Source organism: Cherax quadricarinatus, chromosome 28, assembly GCF_038502225.1.
Source record: "Cherax quadricarinatus isolate ZL_2023a chromosome 28, ASM3850222v1, whole genome shotgun sequence".
NCBI lineage: Eukaryota > Metazoa > Arthropoda > Malacostraca > Decapoda > Parastacidae > Cherax > Cherax quadricarinatus.
In genome coordinates, this window is record NC_091319.1 from 30,006,782 (window position 1) to 30,032,793 (window position 26,012).

Sequence of the window (26,012 nt, forward strand, 5' to 3'; positions counted from 1 at the left end):
GGTGTACCCCACCTCTCCGCCTTTCTGGAGGCCCTTCTCTATCCTCTGTGAACACTTCTTTGAATCTCATGTTGAGCTCCTCACATACTTCGCCGAGATTTTTGTGACCTCCCCTCCTTCCTTCCTCAGCCTGATCACCTGGTCCTTTACTGCTATTTTCCTTCTAATGTGGCTGTACAACAGCTTTGGGTCAGATTTGGCTTTCACTGCTATGTCATTCTCGTATAGCCTTTGGGTCACCTTGTTTACCTGTGCATATTCATTTCTGGCTCTACGACTGCTTTCCTTATTCTCCTGGGTCCGTTGCCTTCTATACTTCTTCCATTCCCTAGCACACTTGGTTTAGGCATTCCGGAGCCTTTTGGTGATCCACGGTTTCATCCTGGCTTTTTCGTTATTCCTGTTACCCTTGGGTACAAACCTCTCCTCAGCTTCCTCGCATATTGTCACATATTCCATCATCTCGTTTACTGACTTCCCTGCCAGTTCTCTGTCCCACTGATCCCCGTTCAGGCCTGCTTACGAAAAGAACGAGTATGAGAAAAAGAAAGTTAAAAGAGCGTAGTAGTTAATGAATGAATTACTAGCCCAGAGAAACACAAAACAATTTGAAAAAGAAAACACTGACTCATCAGCTTATCATTATAGACAGGAAGGGAAAACATTTTACTCGTAAATGTCACAAGCGTGAAGCAGTAGGCCAGAGACAGTTACGTTTCACCCGGCTCAGTCTGGTTTGTGTCACTGTTGTATAGGTTCGATGACGTGTTATAGTTCTTCTGGAATGGGCAAAGAGCTCCCGAAGGCGTGTGTGATTCTGTGGCAGTTGTTCCTGATAGCCCTCGTCTTAGGATATCCTTTATCACCCCCTACATCTGATGTAGCCCTTTCATCAGTAATGAAACACACTGCACCTCCGTTCTCTTCAAGGATGCCGTCCTCATTAATTGCCAGCGTGCCTGTGTTATCCAGAATCACCGAGCAATATCAGCCTTTGAATATCAAAAAAGGTACAGGAAAATCAGGAAATTTCCCGAGAGAGAATCGTCAGCAAAGATCTGTGTCACAGAGAAATGAATGTTTGCAAGATGCCGTTCAAGCCAATAATAATTCAAAAAACAATTTTAATACCAATAACACACATGGTATTGTTTTCCTGTATCCCGAGGAAGACTTTGAGTATTTAAAAGTACTGTTGACAATGAACACTGGAGAACAATATTTAACGTTTACCAAAGCAGCACTTTGTATAAACGAGACAAATCGATGGTACAAACTTGAATTCAGTGCGCAAGAGTTCAGGCTACTTATCTTAAATACATGGATTATTAATGTGACAGTAGACTCTTGTTCTATGTCTAAGGGAACAAACGTGCGCCTATTCGGTAGGTTCCAGAGCTTAGAAGTGTCTGTCATGGGAAGGTATTATTGGAGGACCAATGAATGCCTCTTCACTCCATCTGATGTCTCCGCACAAACAACAGCTGGAGTTGTTACATTCATCACATTGGCCATTGTCATCGGTGCAGTTATCGTTGTAGTCGTCGTTTATCGTCGAAAACGAGGTTAGCAAGCCTTTTACTCTAGATTTGTTGAATTATCGCCTTGATCGTAAATAAAGCATAAATCATTCTTCATGGATTTGTTCATTAAATTATTCTATTGATCGTAACTGAAGAAATAAATCATCCCTGGTATATTTATTTACTGACTTAGTCGTCCCCATCTTGAATCAATTGTTGATCTAGAGAGTATTTTGAATTATTTTCAATAAAACAGTCAACAAGTTCTTAAAAAAAAAAAACACTCAAACACACAAATACATACACATGCTTACGAAAGCACACACAGACACGGACTGACAGATACACAGATGGACAGGGAGACAGACAGACAGACAGACAGACAGACAGACACACACACACACACACACACACACACACACACACACACACACACACACACATACAGACACACACACACACACACACACACACACACACACACACACACACACGCACGCACACACACACACACACACACACACACACACACACACACACACACACACACACACACACAGCCACATGGGAGTCCCGAAACATGGAGAGCCAAGATGATGGATGTGGTACTGGAAAACTTCATGCACCAAAATGTTAGGGACACTACCAGACAGAGAGGGGCGGATGAACCAGCAAGACAGGACCTTGTGTTCACCCTGAGTAGCTCAGACATCGAGGACATCACATATGAAAGGCCCCTTGGAGCTAGTGACCACATTGTTCTGAGCTTTGAATATATCGTACAGCTACAAGTAGAGAGGGTAACAGGAATAGAAAGAGAAAAGCCAAACTTCAAAAGGGAGGGCTACACAGGTATGACAACCTTCCTGCAGGGGGTTCAGTGGGAAAGAGAGTTGGTAGGAAAGTCAATAAACAAAATGATGGACTACGTAACAACAAAATGCAAGGAGGCAGAGGAAAGATTTGTTCCCAAGAGTAACAGAAATAATGGGAAGACCAGAATGAGCCCTTGGTTTACCCGAAGATGTAGGGAGGCAAAAATTAAGTGCGCTAGAGAATGGAAAAAGTACAGAAGGCAAAGGACCCAGGAAAATAAACAGATTAGTAGACGAGCCAGAAACGAGGGAGGCCCAGCGGCAGTACGAAAACAACATAGCATCGAAAATCAAGTCTGACCCGAAACTGCTTTACAGCCACATCAGGAAGAAAACAACAGTCAAGGACCAAGTAATCAGGCTGAGAAAAGAAGGTGAGGAGATCACAAGAAACGATAAAGAAGTATGTGAGGAGCTCAACACGAGAATACAGGAAGTATTTACAGTGGAGGCTGAAGGGACACTGGGAAAACAAACAAGAGGGGTACACCAACAAACGATATACCAACAAGTGTTGGATGAAATATACTCAACCGAGGAGGAGGGGGAGAAGTGACCTTGATATTTCAAAGGCGGTGGGACCGGATATCTCTCCGTGGGACCTTAGAGAGGGAGCAGACACTCTGTGTGCTACTAACCACAATCGTAAACACATCCCTTGAAACTGGGCAACTACCTGAGGAATGGAAGGCGGCCCCATCTTTAAGAAAGGAGACAAAAACGAAGTACTAAATTATAGACCAGTGTCACTGACGTGTATAGTATGCAAAGTCATGGAGACGATTATCAGGAGAAGAGTGTAGGAGCACCTGGAATGGAACAAGGTTATAAACGACAGCCAGTATCGATTCATGGAGGGTAAATCCTGTGTCACAAACCTACTGGGGTTTTATGTCAAGGTAACTGAAGTAAGAAATGAGAGGGAGGGGTGGGTTGATTGCATTTTCTTGGACTGCAAGAAGGCCTTCGACACAGTTCCTCACAAGAGATTAGTGCAGAAGCCAGAGGATCAGGTACAGTTTCTCGCAAGAGATTAGTGCAGAAGCTAAAGGATCGACACAGTTCCTCACAAGAGATTAGAGCAGAAGCTAGAGGATCAGAGAATACCTGACAGGGAGGCAACAGCGAGTCATGGAACGTGATGAGGTATCACAGTGGGCGCCTGTGACGAGCGGAGTCCCACAGGGGTCAGTCCTGGGACCAGAACTATTCTTGCTATATGTGAATGACATGACGGAAGGGATAGACTCAGAAGTGTCTCTGTTTGCAGATGATGTAAAGTTAATGAGAAAAATTAAATCAGATTTTCTCTTAGCAGATTGCAATGGGCTTAGAGAACACTTATCATCTGTTGACTGGGGTAACGAAGAGAGCTATCAATATGACAGTTTTCTGAACACTATACATGCTGCTCAAAGAACGTTTATCCCGGATAAAGAAATTAAATCAAATAGAAATGACCCAAAATGAATGAATAATAGGCTGAAATATCTACTAGGGCATAAGAAAGGAATTTATAGGCGTATCAAAAGAGGTGAGGGTCATCTTATGAATCAGTATATTGACATTAAGAGAGACGTTAAAAAGGGGATAAGAAAAGCTAAAAGGGACTATGAAATTAAAGTTGCTAGGGATTCGAAAACTAACCCAAAAAGTTTTTTCCAGGTCTATAGAACGAAAGTTAGAGATAAGATAGGTCCCCTTAAAAATAACTATGGGCATCTTACTGACAAAGAGAATGAAATATGCTCGATTTTAAATAATTATTTTCTCTCAGTTTTTACACAGGAAGACACTAACAATATTCCAGTAATTAATTTTTATAGTGGGCCTGAAGAAGATAAATTAGGTAACATCACAGTTACTAGTGAAATGGTTATGAAACAAATAGACTGACTGAAGCAAAATAAGTCGCCGGGTCCTGATGAGCTTTTTGCAAGGGTTCTTAAGGAATGCAAAATGGAACCCTGTGAACCATTAACTAATATTTTTAATTTATCTCTTCAAACAGGTGTAGTTTCTGATATGTGGAAGATGGCTAATGTAATTCCTATTTTTAAAGCAGGGGACAAGTCGTTACCGTCAAATTACCGCCCAATAAGCCTGACCTCAATTGTAGGCAAATTACTAGAGTCAATTATAGCTGAGATTATAAGAAGCCATCTCGATAAGCATAGCTTGATTAATGATACTCAGCATGGATTCACGAGAGGCCGTTTTTGTCTAACTAATTTATTAACTTTCTTCAGTAAAGCTTTTGAGGCTGTTGATCACGATAAAGAATTTGATATTATTTACTTAGATTTTAGTAAGGTTTTTGATAGAGTTCCGCACCAAAGACTGTTAAAAAAAGTGGCAGCTCATGGCACTGGGGGAAAAGTGCTCTCGTGGATCGAGTCATGGCTCACAGACAGGAAGCAGAGTGTCCATAAATGAGGTTAAATCCGAGTGGGAACCTGTAACAAGTGGCGTTCCATAGGGATCAGTCTTGGGCCAGTTGTTGTTTATAAGAACATAAGAAAGGAGGATCACTGGAGCAGGCCTGTTGGCCCATACTAGGCAAGTCCTTTACAATCCAGGCAGGAACGACCTCTCGTGAATCCATGCTGAGATTCATTTACCAAGTTATGCTCTTCAAGGTGACTTCTAATAATATCAGCTATAATTGATTCTAATAACTTGCCCACTATAGATGTCAGGCTTATTGGACGATAATTTGAAGGAACGAACTTATCCCCTGATTTGAATATAGGAACCACATTAGCCATCTTCCACAACTCTGGCACAACACCGGTAAGGATGGACGCATTAAACACACTCGTTAATGGCTGACTAAGCTCCATCTTGCATTCCTTAAGTACCCTGGAAAACAGCTCATCGGGTCCCGGGGGCTTATTTTGCTTCAGTTTGTCAATCTGTTTAATAACCATGTCCCTCGTGACAGTAATGTTAATTAATTTAAATTCATCAGGAACTAAATAATTGTTAATTATTGGAATCTCATTTACATCTTCATGTGTAAAAACTGACAAAAAATAGTCATTAAGTAAGGAACACATTTCCAGTTCATTATCCGTCAGCTGTCCATTCCCAATTTTCAGAGGTCCTACTTTTTCCTTCACCTTCGTCCTATACACTTGAAAGAACCCCTTTGGATTAGTCTTTGAATCATCAGCAGCTCTAATTTCATAGTCACGTTTAGCCTTTCTAATCCCCATTTTTATTTCTCCTTTAAGCTGAACATATTGGTCAGTAAGGTTAACCTCTCCTCTTCTGATGCGCCTATAAATTCCCCTTTTCTCCACTAATAGATGTTTTAGCCTCCTGTTAACCCATTTTGGATCGTTATTATTAGACCTAATTTCTCTCTGGGGAATGTATATACTCTGGGCACGGTGTACATTATTAAGAAAACAACCATAAAAGCAGATCCCTTCATAATCATAAGTATGATCATCGTCAATAAAATCATTAGCTAGATAACTCCAGTCAAGATTAAACACGTGTTCCCTAAGTCCATTATAATCGGCAGAACGAAAATCAGGGATTTTTACTGTATTATCATTATTCTTGCATTCCCAGTTAATGCTAAAAGTGATGGATTTGTGATCACTTGCGCCAAGCTCTTCAGTGATCTCCAGATAATTTACTAGTGTTTCCTTATTTGACAAGACTAGGTCTAGCAAATTATTACCCCTGGTAGGCTCTGTTACATACTGCTTCAGAAAACAGTCCTGAACTGTTTCCATAAAGTCACTGGATTCTAGATTACCTGTCAAAGAATTCCAGTCAATTTGACTAAAGTTAAAATCCCCTACTATCACAATGTTATTGTGTCTAGAAGCCCTAGCAATTTCGTCCCAAAGAAGTCTCCCTCTATCGTGATCCAAGCCTGGAAGTCGGTAGATTACACCTAGAATTAGTTTTTCTTGACCCTCTACAGACTCTACCCAAAGAGATTCTGTTAGTGTTCCTTCTATTTTTATACCTGTTTTTATGCAACAGTTAATATTTTCTCGAACATATAATGCAACTCCTCCCCCCTTCCCATCACATCTATCCACATAGAAGAGCTTAAACCCTTGAATATTACACTCAGCAATCATATCCCGACTCTTTAAATTATACCAGGTTTCAGTTAATGCAATGACATCAAAGTTCCCAGCACATGCTACAAAACGTAGTTCATTAATCTTATTTCTTGCACTTCGACTGTTAGCATAAAATACCATATGTTTTTTCTTCTGCACATTTTTCCTATTCATCTTTGTTTTTACACAATTTCTGAAATTATCGTTACCCAGAGTTATTCCATGACAGTTACTATTAAGATTCTTAATATCAGAGCATAAGTCAATATATCCATACTCATTATTTATCATTTCTAAACCCATACCTCTAACTAATTCTTGTTTAAAGTCCTAACAACCCCCTCAACTGAGCTAGCAAGAAAACCCACACCTGCCCTGGATAAGTGAACCCCATCCCTGGCATACATGTCATTTCGGCCACAGAAGATGTTCCAGTTGTTAATGAATGGTACTCCATTATCCTTACAGTGTTTATCCAGCCAACAATTAATACCAATTGCTCTGGACAACCATTCATTTCCAACACCCTTTCTTGGCAAAATGCCACATATAACAGGGCGTCCCCCCCTTCTTCCTAATTATGTCTATTGCTGTCCCGAACCTTTTAACTAAATCCTCACTTCTACGCTTGCCTACATCACTGCCTCCAGCACTGAGGCAGATAATAGGATTGATCCCATTACCGTTCATGATGTTGTCAAGCCGGCTAACAAAATCCTCCATCCGAGCCCCAGCATGGATTCACAAGAGGCCGGTCTTGTCTAACTAATTTATTAACTTTCTTCAGTAAAGCTTTTGAGGCTGTTGACCACAATAAAGAATTTGATATTATTTACTTAGATTTTAGTAAGGCTTTTGATAGAGTTCCGCACCATAGACTGTTAAAGAAAGTGGCAGCTCATGGCATTGGGGGAAAAGTGCTCTCGTGGATCGAGTCATGGCTCACTGACAGGAAGCAGAGAGTGTCCATAAATGGGGTTAAATCCGAGTGGGGATCTGTAACAAGTGGCGTTCCACAGGGATCAGTCTTGGGCCCATTGTTGTTTATAATATATATCAATGATCTTGATGAGGGAATTACTAGTGATATGAGCAAATTCGCCGATGACACAAAGATAGGTAGGATAATTGATTCAAACGTAGATGTTAGGGAACTTCAGGAGGATTTAAACAAACTCTATTCTTGGTCAGAAAAGTGGCAGATGCAGTTCAATGTAGATAAGTGCAAGGTTCTGAAGCTTGGGAGTGCCCATAACCCTAGTACTTATAAATTAAATGATGTAGAACTTAGCCATACAGATTGCGAAAAGGACTTGGGGGTTATGGTGAGCAGCAACCTTAAACCAAGACAGCAATGCTTAAGCGTACGTAATAAGGCAAATAGATTACTGGGATTTATATCAAGAAGTGTAAGCAACAGAAGTCCAGAGGTCATACTGCAGCTTTATACATCATTAGTAAGGCCTCACCTAGATTATGCAGCTCAGTTTTGGTCTCCGTATTACAAAATGGACATAAATTCGTTAGAAAACATTCAGCGTAGGATGACTAAATTAATACATAGCATCAGAAATCTTCCTTATGAAGAAAGATTGAAGACTCTTAAGTTACATTCACTTGTTAGACGAAGAATGAGGGGAGACCTGATCGAAGTGTATAAGTGGAAGATAGGTATTAATAAAGGGGATATTAATAAGGTCTTGAGGATGTCTCTCCAAGAGAGAACCCGCAGTAATGGATTTAAATTAGATAAGTTTAGATTTAGAAAGGACATAGGAAAGTATTGGTTTGGAAATAGGGTAGTTGATGAGTGGAACAGTCTACCTAGTTGGGTTATTGAGGCTAGGACTTTGGGTAGTTTCAAATCTAGGTTGGATAAGTACATGAGTGGGAAGGGTTGGATTTGAGTGGGACTTTCACATCAGAGCTTATTTCTTGGGTAGCATTGAAAATTGGGTTGGGTAAATGTTTTGTTAGTGGGATGAATTGTAAAGGACCTGCCTAGTATGGGCCAGCAGGCCTCCTGCAGTGTTCCTCCTTTCTTATGTTCTTATGTTCTTATGAAAGCAAACTCTCTGCCTCCTACTCCTGTCCTTCAAGCAGAACGCCCTATCCATGTACCTAACCTGGCTATCCCCAACAACAACAATATTCTTACCTTCCTCGGTGTCATTCGTCGTGACGTTTCCAGTAGTTGACTCACATTCGTCGGGTAGCACAGAGAATGCATTAGATGTTTCCACAGCAGTCTCTTTCTTCTTCATTGTTTCTACCTTTCCATTCGTCTTCTTGATCGTCAGCTTCGTCCCATGCTGTCCAGCCAATGACCACGTTCCCTTCTTGACCTGAGGACTCAAAACTGGAGGACTACTACGAATCCTCTTGTTTTCCTCAGTCAATCGCCGAATCTCCATCTTCGCTACCCTCAATTCTTCCTTAAGCTGCTGGTCAAGTTGCTCGACGGAGGGCATCTTGGTTCAGTCCACGGAGAGTACACACGACACTTCTTCACAGGTCACCACTGAGTTAAGTACAGGTCACCACTGTCGCTATTTATTCTCTCATCTATGTCGTTTATCTAGACTGTGAACAACAAGGTGCCCAACAGTGACCCCTGTGGAACACCGCTCGTGACGTGCCAGCATTCTGATTTCCCCCAATTTATGCAAACTCTTTGCTGCCTATTTGTCAACCATGCCTCTACCAAGAAAAAATTTCTCCTCCTATTCCGTGCGCCTTAAGTTTCCTCAAAAGTCTCTGATGTGGAACTCCATCGAAAACCTTACTGAAGCCCTTATACACAATATTCATTACCATGATCTATCTCCTCAAACACCTTGATAAATTAGACACATGTGCAACTCTTGGGTATCTTTATTAAGGAAACGTTTCGCCACACAGTGGCTTCATCAGTCCATACACAGGAGATGTTTGAAGAACAGGAGGAGAATGAGGTAATCAGTCCCTCAACCTTGAGTCGATGTGGTCAGTCCATCAATCTTGAATAGAATACGGCATATGAGCGGAGAAGCTTATAAACCGTAGGCAGGAGAGGTGCAGCAGTAGTTGGTGGTGTCACATTTGCCCAATGTGGAAGTAGGTCGTGCCCAAGGGTTAGGCAAGCGAAGAATTCCCAAGTATTAAGATCCCAAGAAGTTGCAGTGTCTGACAGGATTGTAGATGAATGGTTCAGAAATCCGACACGTTGATAAATTAGACATATGTGCAACTCTTGGGTATCTTTATTAAGGAAACGTTTCGCCACACAGTGGCTTCATCAGTCCATACACAGGAGAAGTTTGAAGAACAGGAGGAGAATGAGGTAATCAGTCCCTTAACCTTGAGGGACTGATTACCTCATTCTCCTCCTGTTCTTCAAACTTCTTCTGTGTATGGACTGATGAAGCCACTGTGTGGCGAAACGTTTCCTTAATAAAAATACCCAAGAGTTGCACATGTGTCTAATTTATCAACGTGTCGGTTCTGTGAACCATTCACCTCAAACACCTTAGTGAAAAAGTTAGTAAATTCGTAAGACAGGAACGTCCCTTAGTAAAACCGTGTTGAGATTCATTTGACAATTTATGCCTATCAAGATGGCTACGAATTGCCTCGGCAATTATTGATTCCATAAATTTTCCCATTATGTAGGTAAGGCTTATTGGTCTATAGTTCGAAGCCAAGGACCTGTCACCTGCCTTGTAAATAGGTATTATATTTGCCATTTTCAACTTATCAGGCACTATGCCAGTTTGTAGTGTTATGTTGAAAAGATTAGAGAAAGGTTTGCTAAGTTCCTCTTTACATTCCTTTAAAACCCTAGCAAACAGTTCATCAGGGCCTGGGAATTTATTAGGTTTTAATTTCTCTATTTGTCTGAGGACCATGTCACTAGTTACTGCAATCGTGCATAGTTTATTATCGCCCTGTTCTACATAATTTATTATTTCTGGCATTTCTCCAGTATCTTCCTGAGTAAAAACTGAGAGGAAGTATGAAATGAAAATTTCACTCATTTCCTAATCACTGTCAGTGATCTGACCTGAGTTACTCTTAAGTGAGCCTATCTTGTCTCTAATCTTACTTCTGTATACCTGAAAGAACCCTTTTGGGATAGTCTTCGAATCCCTTGCGACCTTAACCTCATGATTCCTTTTTGCTTTTCTTATTCCTTTTTTTTATTTCTCTCTTTAACTGAATATATTGATTTCTTAACTGCCCATCCCCTCTTTTGATACGCCTAAAAATGCCTCTCTTTTGACTAATGAGATATTTTAATCTATTGTTCATCCATTTGGGATAATTTTTGTTGGATCTAATTTCCCTACTCGGAACAAAAGCTGACTGAGCAGCTTGAAGCATGCTCTGAAAAACGTCATATTAGCAGCCAACACCAGCTACCTGACCCATAGTCAGATCATCCCAATTTAGCCCACCAAGGTAATTTTTCAGTCCCATGAAATCGGCCAAGCGGAAGTCTGGGACAAAGACTTGATTGCAGTTTACTGAGAAATTCCATGATATATTGAAACTAAGTGATTTGTGATCACTTTTTGCAAGCTCATCATTAACCTCAAGATTATTAATTAGTGAATCTTTGTTGGCAAGAGCCAAGTCAAGCAAATTGCTTCCTCTAGCTGGTTCTGTCACAAACTGTTTTAAAAAGCAATCCTGAACTGTATCAAGAAAGTCACTAGACACAAGATTTCCTGTCAAGTTGTTCCAGTCTATTTGTCTGAAGTCAAAATCTCCCATTAACACAACATTTTCATATCTAGATGCCTCATGAATTTCATCCCATAGCAGTTTACTTCACTCTCTATCACACACAATATTAATTTTTCACGACCCTCAAGAAACTGTAGTCAAACAGGTTCTGTGTACGATGTTTCTAATCTCATATCGTGTCTAACACAACAATTTAAATTATCTCTGACTTATCGGCACTCCACCACCCTTGCTGTTGACCCTATCTGTGTGGAATAGTTTAAAACCCTGTATGCTACATTTAGAAGGCATTTCTCTATCCTTCAAGTTGAGCCAGGTCTCTGCTATAGCAGTAATATCTATATTACCTGCACTTGCGAGTAATCTTAGCTAATCTATCTTATTTCTTAGACTCCTACTGTTTGTATAGTAAACCTTCAGGGAGCTAGTCACTCGTTGCCCTCTACTATCTCTCTTTGTTTGTTGATCAATAGCTTCGCCTTTACTAGGAACTTTATTTTGAATATTGTCTTTTAAACATATCACTGAAGTATCCTGGTAATATCTGCTGTTTCCAACAGTAATAATGCAGCCTGATTGTTTCCCACAAACACTTATACCTCTATAATCTATCAGTTTAAAGTCTTAGACAAGTCATCAATTACCCCCTCAATCGAATTGGCTAATGCAACCACTCCAACCCTAGAGAGATGAACCCCTTGCATACATATCATGTTTGCCATAGAATTTGTTCCAGTTATCAATGAATGGGATTGCAAGTTCCTTGCAGTACCCGTCTAGCCAGCAATGTATACCAATTGCACTAGACATCCATTCATTGCCCACTCCCCTTCTAGGCAAGATGCTACATATGACAGGGATCCCACACTTAGACCTGACTACTTCTATGGCTGACCTGTACTTATCCAGTAGCTCCTGTTTCCTTCTCTTCCCTATGTCATTTCCACCATCACTAAGACAGATAATGGGCTTGTTCCCATTACCTAACATAATATTATCCAACCTGATGACTACATCACCAACACCAGCTCCAGGGAGCACACCCTCTGTCTGACTTTTCTATCTCTGTTACAGAAAGCATGGTCCATATATCTTACCTGAGAGTCTCCCACAATCAGAATACTCTTACCTTGATTAGCAGGGGAGTCAGAGGTACCTTTAACCTCACTAATCACTGAAGTACACTCGTCTTGGAGAACAGAGAATCGATTTCCTTCCTTCATATCTTCTTTATTTACACTCTTTATCCTCCTTCTTCCTGAACTGTGAACCACTTGCCACTTAAAGCGGCTGCCACTCTCACTGGTGGTAACCATTTCCTCCTTATCAGCACCAGTTATCTCACACTCACTCCCAAACCCATCTAGATGAAGCTGCAGCCTCCTATTTTCCTCCTGAAGAAGTAGGACTTCCTTCTTCAACACTTTAGCCTGAGATTCTAAAACACTACAACAAACCATGGTGCTCGGTAACACCCCACGCTAATACCCAGACAGCTCAGGACAGGTATGACCACACGTGACCACTGACAGGAGTGATACTGGTCTGTAGTTACTGATATATAGTCTGCTTTTCTTTTTGTGAACAGGGACTACATTTGCCTCTTTCCACAGAGAAGGCCATTTACATTGCACTAGGCAGTGCTGAAAGATGCGAGTTATAGGTGCTGCTAACTGGTCTGCACATCTACTCAGCAATCTTGGGCTCAGCTTGTCTGGGCTCACAACTTTTTCTTGGTCCATCGATTTAAGAAGATATAGCTCCTCCTGCCTTATTGCACCACTGACAGCTCTGACACAGTTCTTGCAGCTAGCCAAAGAGGCTCCCTCGCTTGATTAGGAAATTTCCTGCATGCAGGAAAGTGTTCGACAAAAAAGGTCGTCTTTCTCCTGATTATTAATAGAGGTGGTTCCATCCTCTCGATTTAGAGGTAGAGTAAGTTCATCAGGAAGATAACCCTGTCTGTACTTGACCAAGGACTACCAGGTTTTGGAGCTCACTCTGCCTGACGCCAATTTTCTTTTTTTGTCAGCCTCCCATTTAGAAATGGCCCACATTTGAATTTCGCTCATATACCTACAGGCTTGCTTGTTCATGTTCCTGTTATAGGTTGAGGGGTGTCTCTCTCTCTCTCTTTTCTCTTCTCTCTCTCTCTCTCTCTCTCTCTCTCTCTCTCTCTCTCTCTCTCTCTCTCTCTCTTTTCTCCTCTCTCTTTTCTCCTCTCTCTTTTCTCCTCTGTTTCTCCCTCTCTCTCCCTCTCTTCTTCATCTCATCCTCCTCCCTTTCTCTTTCTCTTCCCTCTCTCTTCCCCCCCTAGTCTCTCTCCCTCTCTCTTTCCCTCACACACACATCTCATTTACTCTTCCATTCTCTATCTCTCCCCCAGCACACACCTCACCACTCTTTCCCTCTCCCCCTCTCCAGTTCTCTCTCTTTCACACCCACATACACGTGCACAAACACACACACACACACACACACACACACACACACACACACACACACACACACACACACACACACACACATACACACACAAGCACACAGACGCATGCACACACACACTTATTCACACAAACACACACACACACACACACACACACACACACACACACACACACACACACACACACACACACACACACACACACACAAGACTAGTCCCAGAGCTACGGGGATTGTCCTATGAAGAAAGGTTGAGGGAAATCGGCCTGACGACACTGGAGGCCAGGAGGGTCAGGGGAGACATGATAACGACATATAAAATACTGCGCGGAATAGACGATGTGGACAAAGAAGGGATGTTCCAGAGATGGGACACAGACACAAGAGGTCACAATTGGAAGTTGAAGACTCAGATGAATCAAAGGGATGTTAGGAAGTATTTCTTCAGTCATAGAGTAGTCAGGACATGGAATAGTCTAGAAAGTGATGTGGTGGAGGCAGGAACCATACATAGTTTTAAGGCGAGGTATGATAGAGCTCATGGGGCAGGGAGAGAGAGGACCTAGTAGCAATCAGCGAAGAGGCGGGGCCAGGAGCTGTGACTCGACCCCTGCAACCACAAATAGGTGAGTACAAATAGGTGAGTACACACACACACACACACACTCACACACACACAGGCACTAAACTATAGACCAGTGTCACTGACGTGCATAGTATGCAAATTAATGGAGAAGATTATCAGGAGGAGAGTGGTGGAGCACCTGGAACGGAACAAGAGTATAAATGCCAACCAGCATGGTTTTATGGAAGGCAAATCCTGTGTCACAGACCTACTGGAGTTTTATGATAAAGTAACAGAAGTAAGACATGAGCGAGAGGGGTGGGTTGATTGCATCTTCTTGGACTGCAAGAAGGCTTTCAACACAGTTCCTCACAGGAGATTGGTGCAGAAACTAGAGGATCAGGTGTATATAACAGGAAGGGTGCTGCAATGGATCAGAGAATACCTGACAGGGAGGCAACAAGCGTCATGGTACGTGATGAGGTATCACAGTGGGCATTTGTGACGAGCGGGGTCCCTCAGGGGTCGGTCCTAGGACCAGTGCTATTTCTGGTATATGTGAATGGCATGATGGAAGGGTTAGACTCAGAAATGTCCCTGTTTGCAGATGATGTGAAGTTAATGAGGAGAATTAAATCAGATGAGGATCAGGTAGGACTCCAAAGAGACCTGGATAGGCTGGACACCTGGTCCAGCAACTGGCTTCTCGAATTTAACCCCGCCAAATGCCAAGTCATGAAGATTGGGGAAGGGTAAAGAAGACTGCAGACGGAGTATAGGCTAGGTGGCCGAAGACTGCAAACCTTCCTCAAGGAGAAAGATCTTGGGGTGAGCATAATACCGAGCACGTCTCCGGAAGCACACATCAACCAGATAAATGCTGCAGCATATGGGCGCCTGGCAAACCTGAGAATAGCGTTCCGATACCTTAGTAAGGAATCATTCAAGACACTGTACACCATGTACGTCAGGCCCATATTGGAGTATGCAGCACCTGTTTGGAACCCACACTTGATCAAGCACTTCAAGAAATTAGAGAAAGTGCAAAGGTTTGTGACAAGGTTAGTTCCAGAGCTAAGGGGAATGTCCTACGAAGAAAGGTTGAGGGAAATCGGCCTGACGACACTGAAGGACAGGAGGGTTAGGGGAGACATGGTAACAACATGCAAAATACTGCATGGAATAGACAAGGTGGACAGAGACAGGATGTTCCAGAGAGGGGACACAGAAACAAGGGGCCACAATTGGAAGTTGAAGACCTAGATGAATCAAAGGGATGTTTGGAAGTATTTCTTCAGTCATAGAGTAGTCAGGAAGTGGAATAGCCTATCAAGTGAGGTAGTGGAGGCAGGAACCATACAGCTTTAAGATGAAATATGATAAAGCTCATGGAGCAGGGAGAGAGGACCTAGTAGCACTCAGTGAAGAGGTGGGGCCAGGAGCTGAGTCTAGACCCCTGTAACCACAATTAGGTGAGTACACACACACACACACACACACACACACACACACACACACACATACACACACACACACACACACACACACCTACACACCTACACACCTACACACCTACACACACACAACAGGCCTAGTGTCTAATCGACATGTGCCTAGGACAAAATGGTAACTAACACACGCACACACACACACACACACACACGAGGACAGAAAACAGGAGGAGATAAAAGCGATTGAAGATATCATGAAGGCAATAAGCGAGGGTGACATGACCCAGGTGGCAAATTTTTGGAGAACTGGGTGGTTCGCAAGGCGAAGGAAGCAGCCTCTCAAAGTAATTTTCAAGGCAGAATCAACTCGACTGAAACAGAACGCAAGAGGAAAGGAGGATACTGAAAGAGAGAGTGCGAAAATGAAAATAGGATTAGGAGGAAGAGACAGAGAGAAGCAGAATAACCCAGACACAGGTAGAAGGGCAAACTCACCCCATAAAAACACCTACAGAAGGACTCCAACCACGACAACCCCAAGACAACTGAACAATCTAAGCCAACAATCACACACCAATCCCTCTGTCCCCACCCCCCACACCACAAACCCCCAACCCTACAGCAACCCCCTATGGGAACTCTACCCCCACCACAACCCCCTATAGGCCCCCGACAGGGCTCCTGCTCTCCCCACCCCAATATCCACCCAGGACCACAGTTTTGGAACAGAAGTTGAAGGTTTGGTACACAGATGTGGATGGCATAATGTACAAATATGAGGCGTGGCATGAAAGAATCAATGAGAAGTCCCCAGACATCATTGCGTTACAGAAACGAAACTCACTGAGACAATAACAGATGCAATCTTCCCACCAGGATATCAGATCCTGAGGAAAGACAGAAAGAGCAGAGGGGGAGGAGGGGTTGCACTGCTCGTAAAACACCGATGGAAATTTGAGGAAATGGGAGGCATGGAAGAGATTGGAAGAAGAGAATACATAGTAGGTACACTTCAGTCTCCGGAGCACAAGATAGTCATTGCAGTGATGTATAATCCACCACAGAACTGTAGGGGGCCAAGAGAGGTATGCAAAGAGAGTAACAGAGCAATGGTGGACACACTGGCTGAGATGGCAAGAAGAGCTCACTTGAGCAGAGCAAAGTTACTGGTTATGGGCGATTTCAATCACAGGGAGATCGATTGGGAAAACCTGGAACCACACGGGGGTCCCGAAACATGGAGAGCCAAGAAGATGGATGTGGTACTGGAAAACCTCCAGACATTGAGGACATCACATATGAGAGACCATTAGGAGCTAGTGACCACGTGGTTCTGTGCTTTGAATACATAGTAGAGCTACAAGTGGAGAGGGTAACAGGAGACGAACGGGAAGAGCCAGACTATTAACGAGGGGACTTCATAGGTTTGAAGAACTTCCTGCAAGAGGTTCAGTGGGACAGAGAACTGGTAGGAAAGTCGGTAAATGAAATGATGGAATTCGTAACAACAAAATGTAAGGAGGCAGAGGAAAGGTTTGTTCCCAAGGGCAACAGAAATAATGGGAAGACTAGAACGAGCCCCTGGTTTACCCGACTGTGTAGGGAGGCAAAAATCATGTGCAATATAGCACGGAAAAAGTACAGAAGGAGAAGAACACAGGAAAATTACGGAGATTAGTCGAAGAGCCAGGAACGAGTATGCACAGGTAAGGGGGGGGAGGCCCAGCAACAGTATGAAAATAACATAGCATCGAAAGTCAAGTCAGACCCGAAACTGCTGTACAGCCACATCAGGAAGAAGGCAACAGTCAAAGACCAGTTGATCAGGCTGAGGAAAGAAGGTGGGGAACTAACCAGTAACCACAATCGTCAATACATCCCTTGAAACCGGGCAACTACCTGAGGTATGGACGACTGCAAATGTAGTCCCCATTTTTAACAAAGGAGACAGAAACGAGGCACTAAACTACAGACCAGTGTCTCTGACGTGTATAGTATGCAAAGTCATGGAGAAGATTATCAGGAGGAGGGTGGTGGAGCACCTGGAACGAAACACGATTATGAACAACAACCAGCACAAATTCAAGGAAGGCAAATCCTGTGTCACAAACCTTCTGAAGTTTTATGACAAGGCAACAGAAGTAAGAAACGAGAGAGAGGGGTGGGTTGATTGCATTTTCCTGGACTGCAGGACGGCCTTCAACACAGTTCCTTACAGGAGATTAGTGCAGAAGCTGGAGGATCAGGCACGTATAACAGGAAGGGCACTGCAATGGATCAGAGAATACCTGACAAGGAGGCAACAACGGGTCATGATACGTGATGAGGTATCACAGTGGGCTCCTGTGACGAGCGGGGTACCACAGGGGTCAGTCCTAGGACAAGTGCTATTTTTGATATATGTGAATGACATGGTGGAACGGATAGACTCTGAAGTGTCCCTGTTTGCAGATGATGTGAAGCTAATGAGAAGGATTAAATCGAATGAGGATCAGGCAGGACTACAAAGAGAGCAGGATAGGCTAGACACATGGTCCAGCAACTGGCTTCTCGATTTCAACCCTGCCAAATGCAAATTCATGAAGATTGGGGAAGGGCAAAGAAGACCGCAAAGAGAGTATAGGCTAGGTGGACAAAGGCTGCAAACCTCACTCAAGGAGAAAGATCTTAGGGTGACCATAACACCGAGCACGTTTCCGGAGGCACACATCAATCAAATAATGGTTGCAGCATATGGGCGCCTGGAAAACCTGAGAATAGCGTTCCGATACCTTAATAAGGAATCGTTCAATACACTGTACACTGTGTAAGTCAGGCCCATACTGGAGTATGCAACACCAATTTGGAACCCACACCTGGTCAAGCACGTCAAGAAATTAGAAAAAGTACAAAGATTTGCAACAAGGCTAGTTCTGGAGCTCAGGGGAATGTTCTATGAAGAAAAGTTGAGGGAAATCGAACTGACGAAACTGGAGGACAGGAGGGTAAGGGAAGACATGATAACAACATACAAAATAATGCGTGGAATAGACAAGGTGGACAGAGACAGGATGCTCCAGAGAGGCAAAACAGAAAAAAGGGGTCAGAATTGAAGCTGAAGACTCAGACGAATCAAAGGGATGTTAGGAAGTACTTCTTCAGTCACAGAGTCGTCAGGAAGTGGAATAGCCTAGCAAGTGATGTAGTGGAGGCAGGAACCATACATAGCTTTAAGACGAGGTATGACAAAGCTCAGGAAGCAGAGAGAGAAAGGACTTAGTAGCGATCAGTGAAGAGGCGGGGCAGGAGCTGAGTCTCGACCCCCTGCAACAACAATTAGGTGAGTGCAAACACACACACACACACACACACACACACACACACACACACACACACACACACACACACACACGCACACATACACACACACACACACACACACACACACACACTTTTTTTTGGACTGTAAGAAAACGTTTGACACAGTCCCACACAGGAAATTAATGAAAAAGCTAGAGGATGAGGCAGGGATATCAGGGAAGGCACTGCAAAGAATTAGGGAATACCTGTCAGGAAGGCAACAGCTAGTGGGGTTCCACAGGGTCAGTCCTAGGACCGGTGCTGTCCCTGGTATTTGTGAACAACATGACGGAAGGAATAGAGGTGTCCCTGTTTGCAGATGATGTGAAGCTGATGAGAAGAGTTCAATAGGACGAGGACCAGGCAGAACTACAAAGGGATCTGGACAGCCTGCAGGTCTGGTCCAGAAACTGGCTCCTGGAGTTCAACCCAACCAAGTGCAAAGTCATGAAAATTGGGGAAGGGCAAAAAAGATAGCAAACGGAATACAGCCTAGGGGGCCAGAGACTACAAACCTCACTCAAAGAAAAGGATCTTGGGGTGTGTATAACCTGAGGCACACATCAACCAGGCGCACATCAACAGGCGCCTAGCAAACCTAAGAACAACATTTCGACATCTTAATAAGGAATCATTCAGGACCCTCTACACATTGTACATTAGGCCTACATTGAAGTATGCAGCACCAGTTTGGAACCCACACCTAGCCAAGCATGTAAAGAAACTAGAGAAAGTGCAAAGATTTGCAACAAGACTAGTCCCAGAGCTAAGGGGCATGTCCTACTAGAAAAGGTTAAGGAAAATCGACCTAATGACACTGGAGGACAGGAGAGATAGTGGGGATATGATAAAGACATAAAATACTGAGGGGATTCGACAAGGTGGATAGAGACAGGATGTTCCAGCTGAAGACTCAGATGAATCACAGGGATGTTAGGAAGTATTTCTTCAGTCACAGAGTTGTCAGGAAGTGGAATAGTCTGGGAAGTGATGTAGTGGTGGCAGGATCCATACATAGCTTTAAGAGGATGTATGATAAAGTTCATGGAGCAGGAAGAGTGGCCTACTAGCGTCCACTGAAGAGGCGGGGTCAGGAACTATGACTCGACCCCTGCAACTACAACACACACACGCATACACACACACACACACACATAACCAGAAAATGAGGCCTCGGTTGGGAAGTCGGAGACTCAGAGGACAAGAGGAAGATGGGCCTGAGAAGGAAGAGTGGTTGGAAGAGCTCTAGGAATAAATGGACCAAGTGTGGGAAAGCAAACTAGACGAGCTTACCGAAAGAATGGAGAAGAGGATGGAGGCAAAGAGGTGGGAATTGCGAGCTAAAGCTGCAGAAGCCAAGATATGGATCCTAGAAGATGAAGTAAATATGCCAACAACAAGAGGGGCCATGGCATCTGGAGCAGGTACTCCAATAGTAAACGAGGCGTCCAAAGGAAAGAAACGAGACAAAACTTGCAGTGAGGCCCTAACAGGTCGCCAGGAGAGGTCGAGGAACGAAGAGGGTACACTGTTGGGCACAGGGACAGCAGTATGTGAGAGGAGAACAGGTGTATGAGAGGTGAAGGAGACCGGCCCCATGCAGAGGCACTTCCAGGCCACCATGAGGTACAGGAAATAATAAAGGAGGTGATGGCTATGTATAAGTGGGACCCAGAGATGCATAGGGAAAAGCAGTGAGAGAAGGAGAGGGAGAGGTCAATCTTCATTCCCAGGCTTCAGGAGAGTGAAGGGAAAACGTATAGTGAAAGATGGCAATAAAAAAAGACAAGAGATTGAAAAAAATTATGGCACTGGAGAGGAGGACATGTCTGAGTTAATAAATTTTCAGAGAATAGGGGAGTTTCTCGAAGGAGAGAAATCGGCTAATCAAACTGATTTTCAAGACAGAAACGGCTAATGGAATCAACAACATACCGGAGGGGGCTCCTAGACTTCGACAGAATGAGGACAGAATGACAACAGCTGAGGGAGAAGACACAGAGACGAAAGAGCCAAGAAAGAGAGACAAAACTAAGTCAGAGGAGAACAACCAGAGTCGGGCGGAGTAGAGCACACAAACACCCTCAGAACCCTGCAGCCAAACACACTCTTCCAACACAAACCACACCCCACACTCAGAGCCCTAACCCCACAATATGTAGTAGACTCCCATAGCACCCTGCCAGGACCCTCACCCCCACCCCCAAAACCCCCCAGAATACAGTGTTGGAGAGGAAACTGAAAGTATGATACACCAACACTGATGGTATACTGTATAAGTGGGAGGAGTAGCACGAAAGAATCACAGAAGCATTACCAAACATCATACCCCTCACAGAACCCATGCTCTCAGGAATGATAACAAATGCCATCGTAAGACACAGGTAAGACACAGGAAACAGGGAAGGGAGGGGCGTGGAGAAGTAGCACTGCTCATCAAAAACCAATGGGATTTTGAGGGGTTTGAGAGAGGAGGCAGAGGAGAAGCTAGGGACTACATAATAGGAACACTTCAAACTGGAGGCTCCAAGTTGGTGATTGCAGGAAGCCATGACAAGAATATGATGAGTGTAACAGAGAGATGGTTGACACACTGGCTGAAGTTGCCAAAAGGGCCCATTTGGGCAGGTCAGAGCTATTGGTCGAAGGTGACATGAGTCACAAAGAAAACGACTGGGAAAACCTGGAGTCACATGGGAGCCCAGAAACGAGTAGAGCTAAGATGTTGGAGGTGGCACTGGAAAAACCTCATGCATCAGCAAGTTAGGGGCACTTCCAGAGAAAGAGGAGAGGATGAACCAGCAAGACTGGACCTAGTATTCACCTTGAGCAGTGCAGATATTGAGGACATCACATATGAAAGGCCCCTCGGAGCTAGTGATCACGTGGTTCTGAGCTTCTAATGCATAATATAGCTATACTTGAGAGAGAAGCAGGAAGGACGGGACGAATGAAGCCAAACTACAAGAGAGGGAATTACACAGGCATGAAAAAAATTCCTGCACGAGGTTCAGTGGGACAGTAAACTAGCAGAGAAATCAGCAAATGAGATACTGGAATATGTGACAACAATATACAAGGAAGCGGAAGAGAGGGTTGTACCCAAGGGCGACAGACACAATGAGAAGGCCAGGAGGAGACTTTGGTTCACCCAAAGGTGTGGGGCCAAAACAAACCTAAGTTGCCCGAAATGCTCTTCATAACCAGGGGCTTTCTATATAGTATGTCACTGATGTCAGCTAGGACTGTACAAGTCGCTTCATGTACAAGTAGAAATTATTATTATTATTATTATTATTATTATTATTATTATTATTATTATTATTATTATTATTATTATTAAGACCTATCTGAAAGGTTATCAGATATGCATCGCTAACCATTAATATACTAATAAATCTCAATGTATGGGAAGGTAAGCTGCTGAGTTTTGCTTAGCTTATTGATACATTTATCCTATTTAATTTACGTTCTTTACGGTAAAATATATTTTATTACTTTAGACTAACCCATTTCTGTAGATAATAAGTCTTATATTTTTCTGTCGCTTGAATATTAGATACAAAACTTTTGAGTAAATCAGTCAAACGTAGCTAGTGTTGCAATAAATGTCACTGAGCATGTGATATTTAACAATTTTTACAAAAGACAGAAATTAATTAGAAAACTGTTTCAGGAGGTGATAGACAAATAACATCAAACTCGTCAGCATCATATAGCGAGTCTAAGTACCGGAACGGCCCGATCTACGACGACGTGGTGGTGACAAATCTGCAGGAAGAAAGAAATACTCTACCATATGAACAGATTTACGATGATCTGAGTTTGGGGAAACTACAAGAAGGAAGAAATTCGTACTCGTACTACGAGAGTGTGAGCTTCGAAAAGTAATAGGGGGGTAGAGAGTCGTATCGTAATAGTGAAATCAGCGTTTACGGCTCTGTCAGGGAATCCTGTTAGAGGGCTACACACTGGCTGCAAGACGATATCTCTAGAGTCTACCACAAGCATAATCGCTCTTGTAGGATTAGTCTAAAATTGATTTGAGTGATACACTGAGCAGCTAAAGTCATCTCACTCTATACATTTTACAGCGTATCTTGTTTCATTATAAGACACTACGTATTTCTAAGACTCGATATAGATAGTCCCAAGATTTGTGTTGTGACCAGATAGTTTATGTTATCTTTTAACATACATAATATACTCAAGTGTAAATAATATTCACATTTGGCCTGTTAACTGATTCACTTGCATTGATCTCATTATACTATTTATACTAATTTTCTATTTACCTTCCAATTCATGAATAACTCTTCATATGTAAGTCAAACATTGCATATATCATGTATATCACATATATGTCGTGCCTATAGGTAAAATTTGAGAGTTTCCTTAAATAGCAATGCTCTTCTTGTCGAATAAGGGAAGCTAAAATTTGTGTATGCAATAATTTCGCTATAATCATTCTGTACCTAACGAAACCAATATATTTAATTGTGTTTGTTTATTATTAAATTATTGTAAATTTATCTAAAATATATTTAGTTGGATTAGGCTAAATTAAAGTGCGTTTGTTATAACAGGGTTAGGTAAGTTTTCTAAGATTCTTATGGTACAAAATTATCGATTTTTTACATTAACATAAATGAAAAAAATATATATATTTTTACATGTATAAGAGAAAATTTTTGAAAGGACTTAATTTTAAATGAGCTCTTGCTAATTGACCAGATTTACTTATTCGGCACGATATATATATATATGCAATAAGATCACAGTATACAGGTGATTTCAAAATATGCAAAACAACCACTCTGAAAGAATAGAGAAATTCCAAGCGCTTTCGTGACTACTCACATTATCAAGGAACTATGAAAGTAAAGCATCCAAGGAAGCTATATAAGGGGTCTGGCCAGCACCTCACTATCAGATCCCACAACGGTTAAACACGTGACGCACGGCGACCCAACTTGGATAAGTCCTTTGCACAACTCACCCACAAACTATTCTACCCAAGAAAATTTAAAAATTATTATTTGTCCAGTGTATTATTAAATTTTTCCCAAATTCTATTAATTTTAAATGGATCTAATTTATATAAACCAAAGGAAATATTCATATTATTGTCAAAACTGCTTTTTATGAAACAAGATTCAATTATATTCCTGTCGACCATGGACTTGCTTGATACTACTTTCTCAACTTTTTGAAAATCAATTGGATGGTTAAAATCTCTTACATGAATAAATAGAGCATTGGAATCTTGTCCAGTTCTAATGCTATATTTATGTTGTTTTAATCTTAGTTCGAGATTTTTACCAGTTTGACCGTAATAAACTTTATCGCAAATTTTACAAGGAATCTTATAGACACATCCATCAGCATTTTGGGGGGAATTCTTTATCAAAAGTTTTTTTTACTGTATCAAGATTTTTGAATACAACTTTAATATTAAAAGTCTTAAGAAGAGAAGGCATATCAACCAAGTTTTCATGGTAAGGGAGAACCAACATATTTTTAGTTGAATAAGGCTGGTTGTCCCTTTTTGGTTTATAAAAAGTGTTTCTAGCAACTTTAAAAGATTTATCAATTACATTTCTTGGGTATTTTAAATCATTACCTATTTCATAAATTTTGGATATTTCCTCATCATTCAACATTCCCAATTGCCCTCAAAGATTCTTTAAGTCTTATGATACACTTAATAACAATAAAAATTTGCGCCTTACTAAAGCAGACAAAATAAATGCAATAGTAATTATGAAAGAAAATGATTACCAAGAAAAAATTAATAATCTCTTAGATGATACTGAAACCTATTCTAAACTTAGGAAAAATCCCCTAGAAACCGTTAACAGCAATTTCAATAAAACAATAAAACTTCTACTGAAAGGCAAAGATGAATTAGTCAAACAATTTACTTCCACTAATCCATCTTTACCTTACATGTATGGACTAATAAAAACACACAAACCAGGGAATCCAGTCAGACCAATTATTAGCTCCATAGGGTCAGTTTCATATAAATTATCCAAATGGCTTGTTGATATTTTGAGCCCTATTGTTGGCAAAATTTCTAACTTTAATGTTAAAAACAACATAGACTTGGTTGATAAATTAAGCTCCTTGACTGACTTAAATGATTTTAACATGGTTAGTTTTGATGTTACTTCCTTGTTTACGAAAGTTCCTGTTGATGATTAATTAAGTTTCTTATCTGAAGAACTCGTTAACTATGATTTACCATTGCCAGTTCCTACTATCATTAAACTTAATAAACTTTGCATTGTTGATGCAAAATTTGTATTTAATGATAAGTTTTACACTCAGAAGTTTGGTATGGCAATGGGAAATCCTCTTTCACCTGTTCTTAGTAACCTATACATGGATTTTTTTGAAACAAGGTTGCTTAACACAATCCTCCCTAATAGAGCTAAATGGTTCAGATATGTTGATGATATTTTGTGTCTTATGCCCCAAAATGTAGATATACACCATTTCCTTGGAAAATTAAATAGCTTAGCCCATTCTATAAACTTTACTGTTGAGTTTGAAGAAAATAACTCATTGCCTTTTCTAGATGTTTTAATTATTAAGGGTAATAATGAATTCAAATTTAAAATTTACAGAAAACCTACAAATAACTGTTCCTATGTCCACTATTATTCCTCGCATCAAGATAGTCAAACTGTCTGTTTTCTCATCAATGTTTTTGAGAGCTTTACGAATTTGTAGTCCTGAGTTCATAGATGAGGAAATATCCAAAATTTATGAAATAGGTAATGATTTAAAATACCCAAGAAATGTAATTGATAAATCTTTTAAAGTTGCTAGAAACACTTTTTATAAACCAAAAAGGGACAACCAGCCTTATTCAACTAAAAATATGTTGGTTCTCCCTTACCATGAAAACTTGGTTGATATGCCTTCTCTTCTTAAGACTTTTAATATTAAAGTTGTATTTAAAAATCCTGATACAGTAAAAAAACTTT

General features: G+C 41.7%; 1 protein-coding gene across 1 annotated transcript; it reads left to right on the plus strand.

Moving 5' to 3' along the window:
* Window positions 1-715: 715 nt before the first annotated feature.
* LOC128693298 (uncharacterized) lies at window positions 716-23,835 on the plus strand. The gene is made up of 2 exons (XM_053782908.2): window positions 716-1,565; window positions 22,694-23,835. The coding sequence occupies exons 1-2, from the start codon at window positions 761-763 to the stop codon at window positions 22,906-22,908; spliced, it is 1,020 nt and encodes a 339-aa protein (XP_053638883.1). The 5' UTR covers window positions 716-760; the 3' UTR covers window positions 22,909-23,835.
* Window positions 23,836-26,012: the final 2,177 nt, after the last annotated feature.

Excerpts from the sequence above, each read along its gene's own strand:
- LOC128693298 (XM_053782908.2), top strand. The coding sequence starts at position 761 with ATGACGTGTTATAGTTCTTCTGGAATGGGCAAAGAGCTCCCGAAGGCG. Across the intron at positions 1,566-22,693 it reads CGTTTATCGTCGAAAACGAG|GAGGTGATAGACAAATAACA; the intron begins GTTAGCAAGCCT and ends AAACTGTTTCAG.